At 45.6% G+C, this 12,725-nt stretch overlaps 1 protein-coding gene across 4 annotated transcripts in view; it reads left to right on the plus strand.

Annotated features, from left to right (window-relative positions):
- Atg14 (autophagy related protein 14) overlaps positions 1-10,073 on the plus strand; it is a 250,050-nt gene extending 239,977 nt beyond the window's left edge. For all 4 annotated transcript variants that reach the window (XM_075678510.1, XM_075678509.1, XM_075678511.1 and 1 more), the window contains one exon: positions 6,489-10,073. In XM_075678510.1, coding sequence (XP_075534625.1) covers positions 6,489-6,572 — 84 coding nt within the window. In that variant the 3' untranslated portion in view covers positions 6,573-10,073. The remainder of the gene's footprint in view (positions 1-6,488) is intronic.
- Positions 10,074-12,725: the final 2,652 nt, after the last annotated feature.

Below are 12,725 nucleotides of genomic sequence, written 5' to 3' on the forward strand. Positions count from 1 at the left end.
CAGCAAAGTATTAGCAAAATTCTTGATAGCACCACAAATAGTTCATTGCTGCACCTTTTATGGGACTCACTCAAAGCGCACACTGTCAGCATCTGACATAGAAAAGAAGACCTTTCACATCACCAAGAGTGACGGTCACATAGTGTCACAAAGAACTCAAGAGCAAACCAGTGCAATAGGCCACACATTGACCATGTTCCGAGAAGCTGCCCACTCTAATACGGGTGTCACACAGCGCACTTTTGATTGCGATCAAGCCCAATGTGGATCAGATTTTTCAGTCAAAGTTGGCTCTTTTGCACAAGCTGCGGGAGGGAGCGAATCACAGTCAAGAAATTTGATCCAGATCGGGTGATCAAAAGTCACCTTGTAACACCAGTATAACTGTGCGCCTCTCCTGGAAACGCAGAGGAAACCACTGTCCCCATCAAGTACACAGGTCAGTGCTCTCTGGTACCGTGGGACCACCACATCAGGTTTTGGTGGTGTGAGTAGTCTCCTTTGTCATGTACGAAGCTGGACTGCATTTGGCATGCATTTTGAACTGGACGCATTAGAAGGTACTGTCAGTAATTTGTTGCGCTACGGAGGAATGGAGACTCCATAATGCAATTACAGGGTTAGCAGCTGCCCAATAAGTAAGTTAAAAATGGGATAAAATAACTATCAGTACTCCTTTAAAAAATTATTAACTTTTGGTTCTTTTATTAATCTGTTATCCGGTTACCAGTGTTGGCACACAGTGTTGTGTAGTCTTTTTAACAGATTATATGGACTGAACATGCAAATTTAACTCGGGGAACATGAGAGATGCCATTGCGGTGGAGTCAATGTTAGTTTTTATTGCTTGTGGTCAATTTACGTGCTCCTAAAAGCATGGCACACAAGTGATTTTCCATACTGTGGCCAAGTCATACCATGGCTGTTATGCATAATGTGCCATGGCCAGGTATCAAACCTGCGACCTTGTTCTCAGCAACAGGGTGTCATAGACTGTGTGGTCTTCATGTTCCATTCTTGGCACAGGAGGCTCTCATTAAGACAAACTTGTTTTATCAGAAGCTTTTCTTAACTGGAATGATCTAGAAAACAGAAAATCTCCTAATCCTAGTACACCCAAGTATATGTGACTCAATACTATGCATGAAATCACATTGAACCAAAATGCACATGTAAAAGAAACATTCATTGGGCTTGTGTGATGTATGCTAAACATTGCTCTGTGTATTCTTAACTCGACAACGCCCAACATATCATTTTTGATATGTTGAGTCTGATAACTTAAAATGTTGATGATTTAAGCGTGGCAAACATCATGCAAAGCTCATGTGTTAGTGTTTTTAACAAGCTGGATTGAAGTTGTTATAAACACAGCAGATGAAATACTAATTAATTGATATATTAGTGAATCTTGTATATCATTTTATTTATTTTTTGGTATAAATGCACTCTCCATGGCCAGACACAAAGGTGATCAATTTGTTCCTTGATATTGTCTACGCTTTGTGGGAGTTAAAGGGGGCCCCTCACCACACCACTTCGCAAGTTTTGGTTACGCACTGGAAGTTGCGTGCCCTCTCAGGAGTGTGCAGTGAATGAGTTGAGGACGTCGTAAAGTCGGGACTGTTGAAAATGCGGTGACGAAATACTGCGGAACAGCGGCAGCTCCAAGCACCCTCGAGTGGCTGTCAAAGAAATCAATGTTGGCAGGTGGGGGCATGAGCTGTCAGACGAGGGAGAAAGAATGTCAAATTTTACTAACAGACAGTTATAAATATCTTGGCATCACAATCATCACCAGCAAACTCACTTGGTCCTCCCATATTGAAAAAATTTGTTCGTCCGCACGCAGGACATTAGGCTTGCTAGACATAAACTTAAAAGCTTTCCCCCTAGCACAAAACTCCTCGCATAAAACACAATAATATGGTCTAGCTTGGAATATGCATCTGAGGTTTGGGATCCGCACACGAAAAAAGATATTAACAATCTCGTGAAAATCCAAAGGTTAGTCATTCGTTTTATTTTCAACGGTTTTTGCCATTCTGACTCCCCAACTGAGCTAATGAATGAAAATAAAATTCAATCTTTGGAATGTCGAAGGAAAATAGCTAGACGAAAATTTATTTTCCACCTACCTAGCAAAAAATGTATTCTAGACCTAACAGTCATCCTTGCTCCATTATCTTCGCATCCCACAAGACGATACCATTCACACAACTTGACCCCTATCTTTGCCTGTACTAACAATTATAAGTACTCTTTATTTCCTCACACGATAACAAATAGGAACAAACCTCTGCACCATATTTTTTCCGGAAGCATACTAAAATCCATTGATAATTCGTCAGAACTGCGATTTTGATCTTGTACTTTACTATATTACATACCTGTCTGTTATTTTGCCCCACCTGTATTATTGTGTACTTGGTTGTGTACATATTTTCTGTAACATCCCCACTCCTGCTCGGGCCATTCCTTGGCCTGCACTATTTTCTAAATAGACAAATAAATAATTAAATAAATAAATAAAACCAATCGGGGTTTGCACTAAACCAGGAGTACGGGGAATGAGTGGAGAGAAGAAACTCGTGGGGCTCGAACATCGGTGGTGTCGAGATCGGTATCGTTGGGGTCCAGGCCCGAACCCGAGAGCCTCGACAGAACCAGCACGACCCCAGCTGTCCCTGGAGAGATCCGCCAAGCGTAGGGCTCAGCTATTCCTGCTGTACCTGCTGCTGTTGGGGTTTCTGCTCCTGATCCACCTTGTGGACAGCAGAGATTGCCTGGCGTCGACCAGAGGCCTGATGGGAGGCGGCCCAGCAGGACCAGCACAGGTAGTGCTCAACTGTTGCACTTGGATAGCCTCGGACATCCAGTCACGTCCGCGACTGCCCGCCACACTGCTACTGCCATCAACGCAAGTGCCATTGCTGTCAATGCGCCGTCGCCCGAGTGACTTCTGATGACTTTAGATTTCTTTTTGCTTGTTATAGACTGAGAATGATTTGAACTTCTCGCATAGACTAATGCGGCCAACTGTATTTTTCTTTTTCTGTGCTTTCTGTGTGCTGTGTGATATTCTCTCGTTATTGTTTTTTTTTTGTGTGTGATCAATATTGAGCTGAACAGAGTTTGACAACTCGCAATGAAGGAGTTTGTCATTGCAAAATTGGTGACCACTAGGAAAGTACAAAGCCATTTGTTCCTGTTTGTATGGCTGTATACTCATCGAGATGAGTTTGTCAGAGCTTATGGCGTTGGGCAAGTGTATGGGTCTGCAGGGGGCAGAACTGAGAAAATGGGTCGATGAGAAAGCCTACAGGGCACAGGAGGAGGCTGCGAAAGCACATGAGAAATGGCTCTCGGAACGTGAGGCAACGAAGCAACATTTGGAACTTGGAAGGAGCACTGGAGCTACGGCTTAATTTGGCCGAGGCAGGAGGCTGCACGGGAATAGGCTGTGAATCGGAGAGAACTTGCCCATCGTTTATGAACCCTAACAACCTAATTCCAGTGTTTAATGAGAATCGAGATGCCTTAGACACTTATATAAAGAGATTCAAGCTTGTCGCCACTGGTCAGGAATGCCCTAAAGAGAAATAAACCAAGGCATGCCTCAGGGACTAAGGCACGCCTGAGGAAGTAAAAAGGGCTCTAGCGCTTTCGTTCAACTGCCAAAGCCTATAATAAAAAATTTTGTCACAGTAAGCCCTATGACAATGAGACAGCCAAGCAGTACGTTACTAGGCTTTTGTGTTTTTTCGATAGATGGGTAGAGATGATTGTCGAAGGGAAATCTTTTGACATGGCTTGGGACTCTGTTGTCGCTGAACAGCTTTTGAATAACTGCCTAAGTCGTTTTTCACTGTTTCTTTGCGAGCGGAACTGCCAGAGGGTTGAGAAAATTGCAAAAGCTGCCGACTACCTCATGGAAGCCCAATGACAAAAAAGAACCTTCTTATTTTCCTGGAGAAACAAAAAGAAAGCAAAGAAAAGTACAGTTAGCCGCGTTGGTCCATACGAGAAGTTCAAATCACTCTTGTTCTATAACAAGGAAAAATAAAACAGTCATAGGAAGTCTTAGTTACTCGGGTGGTGGTGGGTTGACACCAGTGGCACCTGCGTTGACTGCAGTAGCGATATGGCGGGCAGTGGCAGACGAGGGAGGCACGGTAAAGCCAAACCTGGATGGCGGAGTCCAAGGCTGTCTAACTGCAACCACTACAGCTAAGTGGTGCCTGTGCTTACCCCTGGCTTGCGGTTCTGCTTGGGAGCTTCTCACAAGTGTTGCTGCGGACCTCTGGTCACCCTCAGGTGTCCTCTGCTCTCTGCACAGTGGCTCAGGATCAGGAGCAGAAACCCCAACAGCAACAGGTGCAGCAGGAATAGTTGAGTCCTACGCTCGGCGGATCTCTCGAGGACTACTCGGGGTTGTCCTGGTTCTGTCGATGCTCTTAAGTTTGGGTCTGGACCCCGGCGACTCTGAGCAATCTCTCCTCTGTGCTTGTTCCTCATACCCCTGGTTTCATACCAACCTCTGACTGGTTGAAGTTTTTTCTCCCTATTGCAGCTCGTGTCACCACCCGCCAACATCGTCTTTTTTGTCGGCTACTGGAGGGTGTTTGGAGCTGCCACTGTTCAGCTGTGTGTCTGGTAGTCCCAACATTATGCCCCCACCACTCCACTCAATCATTACAGAGTGTTCAACCACAAGAATTTTTCATATTAGTTCATCAATAGCAGAGATAGAAATATTTGAAGTGCCGTAAACCCATGATTTCAGGAGGCAAGTGTCACTGGCAACATACACTTTTTCCACTTTCCCCCATCTAGCCTCTGCAAGGGAAATTCCTTCCCTACGTTCCCCCATACCGGAGCCGGAGGATCGTGTGACAGATATGTCATGGGTCCCGTCTTCTACTTTTTTTTTCTCTTGTGCTGTAGTGTAGGGCATCGGTACAACACCGGCCGAATTGTGGCCTGATGGCTGGGGCATGGAGCACCGCAGAAAAGGAGATGAATTCCTTGTACGGAATCAAATGACTAACTTTATTCAGCCAGAGGGCTGGGGCAACGTGGCACGGCACACTGTGCCAGCAGGCATGACCAAATGTCACACAACATAACTCTAGTGATCAAACACTTTGAAACCAAAACTGAAGATACAAACGCAAGTTTTTGCTTAATGGCGCACTATTGGAGACGGTCTCCCGTGCAAGCTATTGTGTTTGGCTTGTTTTGTGCAGTGCACAATTTTGCGCGCTCTGCATGGGAACACCCGTTAGTGGTATAAATCAGTGCAACAGTTACGAGCGTTGAGGCAGACACAAACAGATGAAAGAGCGTGATCGCGCATTGTAGCCTGGTAGAAAATGGCAGATAGTTTCGTTTTTCGAGCATGTGACTGCACGGCATGGGAACAAGCAGACAAAACACAAAATGGAAGTACGTCCCTCTTGCTAAGCACGGAGTAAAACACAGACTCGCAGACATTCAGTTTGTAAGTTTTATTATTTCTCTAATCTTTAAATTGTCTATTGAAGCAAAAGATCAAACAAATAACTGATGTTGCCTTAAATAATTCTCGAATTCACTGTGAGTGACGTTACAGCACTAAAATTTATGTAGGGTACTTGTGCAATTAAAATTAACATTGTTGCTGCTGCTGGGAGCACGGCGCCCATGAGGAGAAGTGTGCACAGCGTTTGATTTGAAATTTCAGTTCTTTTCGCGGCGTCTAACAGTGTAATGCTTTGCAGGCACGATCATTAATGCACACTGCACGCTTGTCAGCTCAACATGGCCTTTCCTAGTGAGGGGCTCGTTATGCGGTTGTGAGATTGTTGGTTGCCCACACTGTGTAAACTTCTGTGCTGCCTCAAAATCTTGCATAAGCAGATTTATGTTCTCTTTAGTCTATGGGAAACCAGCAAAACGTTCACACATTTTTTCTTGTTTGTAAAAATTGAGATTCACCAAGTCTGTCTTAAAGGCCAACTGCAACAAAATTTTGAGCCAGGTAGAAAGCCTAGATGCAGAACACCGTTGGTGCAAACCTTTACATTTGAGAAGAATGAGGCAATGCATCACGACAGGCTTTGAAAGCAGCTGTTCTTGATACCAAAACTGGGAGAAAACTAAGCCACCATTACTGCTCGCCGGAAGTGGCACATGGCTTGCGGCTGCCTGCCGCACGCTGGAAAAAATGTCAGAGGTGACGTGCTGAGCCTTATGTTATAGCCACTACCCACCAGTTGCGCGTGTCGTCTCCTTGGGCACTATTAAAAGGCTGGTAATAAAAAAATTTGGCAATTACCACCTCTCCAGCTTTTCCCAGATTACTTCGGGGTTATATACTACTACTAGCGAAATTGAAATTTTGTTGCAGTTGGCTTTTCACGGAAGTCTGCCGTGGTTTTGTTCAAAGTTGTGTGGCCACTATTGAATCCTCGAATGATCCAGTGGCTCTGTCTCCCTTACTGCAGTGGCGGCCCAGCAGCCCCCAGCCCAGCAGCAGTCTGCTCTCCTCAGCTGCGGCTCTGGTCACCAACTTTTGGCGGCCAAAATGATAAAAAGTGCTCACCATCATCACACACCTGCTTGGCATCGACAGTTATTCATGGCATCTGTCCCAGTTCCACTGCACAGTTGCTAGGACAGTCGTCTTTATTTTTTGTTCGTTTTGTTCTTTTCACATGTAGGGTTTATGTTCATACTACAGCCAGAACCACTTTCATGGTGCATGCAGTTTGATGTCTCATTTGGGCAAATTATTTGCTGTTTTGTTTAGAGCATATTGGAACAAATTGGAAGTATGCATCAACTGTTGTTTCATCTTGAACAAACTGGAAGTAGGCGGCATTTGCAGCAACACCAAACAAAAAAATTATTTCACTGCACTAAAATGGTGGCGTCTCTAGCATTGTCAGTATGAAACACTGCACACTTGCTGTGTACGCACTTTGCCATTGCAGTAACAGAGGACGGCAGCTTTATGTTTCTGCAAGATCTATACTTTTTTTACTTCGTGTCAGTACATATGATGCGTACTTTATATACTTACTGTTGTTAAACAGGAACATTATGCACCCAAGCATGGTATTAGGCTGTGTGCACTATGAAATGCTACCTCCATGCGAAATATTCACTCAATAGAGCTTGTGGCTTAAGCCAGGAGAGCCTGGTTGGTGCAGCACGCAGCATTGTGTGCGTGTGTGTCTGGAGGAGTCGCAGTGGTGCATGCATGCTTGTTCATGTGAACATGCATTACTTTCATCAAGTGTCATGTGACAATTTTTGTAGTGGAAAAAGAAAACTAGTGATGGAAAGAGCAGAAAGTAAGACGGGCGCTATACTAGCTGCTGTTTATTAGGCATAATGCATAACAGGGGGCAACAAGGAGTAAGAGTCATCATGTACCCTATTTATTTGAATCTAAGCCACTAGTTCTTTTAGAATCTTGAGTTGCGAAACTCCACAGTCTGCTTAGATTCAAGGATTTTGTTAAGACCCATTAAAACAAAAAGTGACACTCCACTAGTGCCACTGTGAACGACATCATTGTAGCCATCACAATCTGCTGGGCAGCCGACCGAAGCACAGGCGACACCATTTTGGCCGCCTTGAGTGCCTGCAAAATAGCTGCATTCTAAATTTTCCTTCCTCAGCGCTCAAGCCTCTCTATCCACATGCCACTCCGGTCGGCGGTGTATTGAGGGGATTCAGGGCATGCTGTGCAGGCATGTGTAGGCTCAATTGCCATTGCCAGGGACGACATCCCAGGAGACCTGATTAGACATGCATTTAGAAAGTGCTGCATTTTGAACGCACTTGAGGGCACTGAAGATTGTGGGCTGTGTATGAAGAAGATGACGACAATGAGCCCAGCACAGACGGGCAAGTGAATTTGGACAATTTTGGTGCTGGTATTAAATGCTATTTACCTTGTGCAGCTGTTTACTATTTATCTGAGTTGGCTTGCATTCAAGGAAAGTTTTCAAGCAAAGCTTGTATTGGCTCACGAGTTTCAGTGGCGATATGGTCGCACAAAATCCCTGCTGCTCTCAGAGCAGAGCAGTTGCAGGGAAGCGCGATTTGATGAGTGGACAGCTGCGTCGGCACCAGCGTCAGCCAGGATTCCAGCTGCATAGGCTCATGCGAGCTGTTTGGCTTCCGTCAAGGGAGGGAAAGGGCTTCGCAGGCTGTGCCGGCTTCATTTTCGTTCAGCTTGTTCTCAGAAGATAGATGGGATGGCCATGCGTTGTGCGTTCCCCCGAGGAACTGGCAGCCTTCGATGAGCGGCGGTGAGTACTCACCCGTGAAAGGCCTCGCAGTTGGCATGCCGATCCAGCTGTTAAGGCCTAAGTATAGCCCGACGTAGCGTGAGCGCGCGCACACGTTATGTTATGTTGGCGAGAACAACAGCATCTATAGTTCGACCAATGGTTTGACGCACTGGCTTCGCCAATGTAACTGGACGCGTCTAACGACGCTTGCCTGCACGTCGATAGCAATCCGACAGCACCGAGAAAAAGATCCCGAGCTGAGGGAGTGGGAGGCCGAAGCAATCCGGCACTATCACCTGTGGGTTACAGAAGCGTGATGAAGGTCGGGTGCATGCAGGATTTTCCGGTGCGGGAAGGGTTGATCTCTTCTTTTTTAAGTTATTTTCTGATGTCCTAAATTTTTAGGGTTGACTTAGAATTGATGCCAGCTTATACGCGAATAAATATGGTAGCAATTTAGTTTCTACATACAAAGAAACAAAGGTCTGGCTAACACAGGCTTGACTATTGATTTGAGTTCCTGCGCAGTTTTAGTTTTATTTCCACCCAAGATACTCACTTCATAAAAAGGCAATTCATAGGAAGAAATTCTACAATATGCAGAAAGACGTGCGCTCAAATCGTCCTTTAAACTGTTCACGTGTTCCCTCAGTTGGTCATTGAAACAGCGGCCAGTTTTCATGACAGGTTCTTCCACAGCTTAGTGTAACAATGCACATTACTGGAATCTTTGAAATGTTATTGGAAACATTGAAATGATTGTGCAGTATATGTGCAGCAAGTGCTGTTTAATATCTTGCAAGCCGCAGGCTGAGTGAACAACAGAAGAAAGGATGTGCTTTTTTTAGTAGGATTGCCTTTTATACTATTATGCCGTAACATCACTGCTAGCATCATGCATGGAAGGCAAGAGAAGATAACATTGGGGGCACTACATAGCACTGCTTCTCCTCTCAAGCTGAGCCAGTCAGGCTCCAGCAGACGTCATTCCCTAGTTGATTTTAGAAGCTCAGGTTGCTGAAAAAATGTGGGTCTTCCGGTCATCAATGGCTGTTGGTGACCGCATTGTTTAATAAGGTGCTAATAATGTCATGCTCACTGTTGGTTTTTTCGGGTGTGTGGGGCTTTATCGGTCCGCGTGACATCAAAGCTGTTCACTCTGGAAGTTCACCGTTGCCATTCGTGATCCCTGTGTGGTGGTTACGGTGCCAGGCATCCATGTCGAGCCAGGTTAGAAACTGTGAATCCACATTCATTGACCTGCAGGGAAGGGTGTGTTTAATTTGATTAAGGATTGCATTGAGGCTAGTTGGAATAGCATAATTAGAATACAGAGCTGCAAAGTTTAAACAGACAACATGCGTGAACACGAGCACACCCATTTAAGTCCTTCATCGTCTGTGCTCGTGTTCACGTGGCTAACATAATAGGTAAAAAAGTAGGGATGTGCGAATAGTAGAGTTCAAATCAAATATCGAACTAAATCAAGAAAAAAAGACCAATATCGAATATCAGAAAATTTAACACATACTTTTATGCTTCCAAATTTTGTGTGACATGCTCAAGAGCCTAATCACATTACTTAGCAAGAATCTTGCTAGCTTTCAGTAACTTAACTACACTCAGCCACGAAATCAGAAAAAGCTGAATATCTGTGCAGCCTCACAACACAGCCTAGTATTCACATTACAGCCTCTACTATTATATGTGAACAACATTGTGATGTTCGGTTTTACTGACTACTGTTGCAGGCTTCTCGAAATTGAACGTTTTTAAATCTGTGGACTGTAAACTTTTGTGGTTGACTGTACCTATGAATCAAGATGCATAGTGTGCTCTGCTCCAATTAAAGGGAACAACAAATTACTATGCCAGTACTGATGACTCAGTTTGTATATGATGAAGGTCCGGAATATATATTTTTATCGATAGAATGTCTGTCAAATAGAATTAAGCGCTTTCTCCTTCTGAAGCTGAAAAATAGGGAAGTTGTACTAAATACTAATGGGGCTGGCAATCTTTTATTGCTTAGAAAGTATTGCTTTCCAGTTTTCTTCCAGAAAAGACGATGGTATTTTATTTTTATGGCAGGTGGTTTCTGCGCGTTACCGTCAGGTCGTGCAGTCTGCGCAACAGACAAAAGCGTGGAATACTCATGACGTCACATAGCACCGCTCCACGCAGTCATCTGTGCTGCAAATGTTGACCGTGGTCGGCGCTGGCAGTAAAGAGTTCTCAATGGGGAGGCCCATGGCAAGTTTATGCAACATCCTCCCCCCCCCCCCACTTTTTTTTTCTGTCGTCTGCAGCCAAGGGTCAGCAGGCTGTCCACGGAGGAAGGAAAAAGTCAGGGGAGCATTATGTCATGCAGCTAGCCCTGGCAAGCGAATGCTCCATGATGCTAGTCCCTTTGCTCAGTGTCTGCCCAACACGTGACCTCTTGCGTCGAGCTCATGGAGCAAGGATCGATATTTGCTGACATGGGAGGAACTTTTTCCTTCCTCCATGCGAATTAATATGAAAACAATTCATGGACAATTAAACTACTCCTTAATGCAAAATTTGAGCACAGCTCTATACGTGTTTTCATTTCGCAATATATTGGCAGGTGCGGACAATCTGTCTCGTGCGGCACATTGCAAACGGATCAAAGTGTGGCGAGATTGCCATGCCACTCTGCCACTGGAGATTGGCAGAACCAGCGCATGGGTGACGCATGCACACTTAAGCAAAATTACACCCTTTTGCCACACAACAATAATCGTCACCTGTCTTGTCCGCATTTCCTTCCCTCAATGCGGTGAGCCCGGTAATTCCCAAGTCACGGGAATTTAGTGAGCGCAGCATTCTCAACGAAGGAGACACAAGCAAGACAGATGACAATTGTTGTTGTGTGGCAGGTGTACACCCCCAAAGGGTGTACATTTGAGTGTTGGCGCGATTCACAACAGCCATCGCTGATGGACCTCCCAGAAAATGTGCGCTACTCTGGCGCCATCTCATAGCCATCGTCGCCTCACTGCGCTTTTCTCACCCTTTCGCCATGCCCTTCCCTGCTTTCCGCCTCGTGTCTTCCATCCCCTCAATGTGCACCGCGTTCACTATTTCGCCTTTCGCTGTGCTCGGTTACGCTGACGCTCACCACAGCCTAAGAGCTGCGCTCAGAAGAAAATCAACCGGGAGTACTAAAACCTGCCGTGCACTCTGACGTATCCTTCGTGCTCCAATGCCTTCACCTTGTGTTGGGACGACACACTCTGCTTCAATTGTGTACAAGCGAAGCTTGTACGAAGTCTGTTCGAAAAGTATCCGACCTTTGGCCGAAGAAAAAAACTGGCATAACTGGAGTGTTAGAAACCTAATCACCCTCAACGTAGTCTCCTTGGGACTCCACACACTTCTCCCAGCGGTGCTGCCATTGTTGGAAGCATTCCGAGAAGGCCTCTTTTGGAATGGAGTTTAGCTCAGCTGTCGTTGCAGCCATAATGTCCTCTCTTGTCTGAAATCACGCTCCTTTCAATGGCCTCTTCATTTTGGGAAACAGCCAGAAGTCGCAGGGGGCCATATCAGGAGAGTAAGGAGCCTGTTGAACTACAGGAGTCTGGTGTTTTGCCAAAAAAGTCTGAATCAAGTGCGAGGAATGTGCAGGAGCATTGTGATGGATGCACCAATTTCCTTTTGATCACAACTCCGGTGTCTTGCGCAGCACAGCATCACGTAGGCGACGGAGGACACTCCTGTAGTACTCTTTGGTGATTGTTTGACCCTGTGGTGCGTACTCTTGGTGTACCACACCGCGGGAGTCAGAGAAAGCAGTCAGCATCACTTTGACGTTGCTGTGCACTTGGTGTGCCTTCTTTGGTCTTGGTGACATGGAATGCTTCCACTGTGACAACTGGGATTTGCTTTCCGGGTCGTACCCATACACCCAAGACTCGTCACCACTGATTATGGTGTTCATGAAGTCGCGGTCACTGTTTGCGGAATCCAGCATGTTCTGTGAGAGAATTCAACACGAAGTTGCTTTTGTTCCACCGTGAGGAGCTTCGGCACGAATTTCACAGCAACTATCTTCATGGCCAAATCTTCAGTCATAATGGAATGTGCAGAAAAATTGCTGTATGCCCACCTCTTCCGCAATTTCTCGGATAGTCGCACGACGGTCCCGCATCACCACAGCGTTCACTTCGGCAATGACCTGGTCATTTCGGCATGTTGATGGCCGACTGGAGCATGCATGGTTCGCTCTCCACCGGTGTAGCGGCCGCCTTTAAACCGGTTGCATCACTCCTTAATCTGTGAGCTGCTCATAGCCTCGTCACTGAAAGACGTCTGAATCTTCTGAATGGTTTCCACTTGGCTGTCGCCCAGTTTCTGGCAAAATTTGATGCAGTAGCGCTGCTCCAGTCGCTCCACCATTTTCCTTGCAATAAAGAA

The sequence above is a fragment of the Dermacentor variabilis genome, unplaced genomic scaffold (genome assembly GCF_050947875.1).
Source record: "Dermacentor variabilis isolate Ectoservices unplaced genomic scaffold, ASM5094787v1 scaffold_26, whole genome shotgun sequence".
NCBI classification, from domain to species: domain Eukaryota; kingdom Metazoa; phylum Arthropoda; class Arachnida; order Ixodida; family Ixodidae; genus Dermacentor; species Dermacentor variabilis.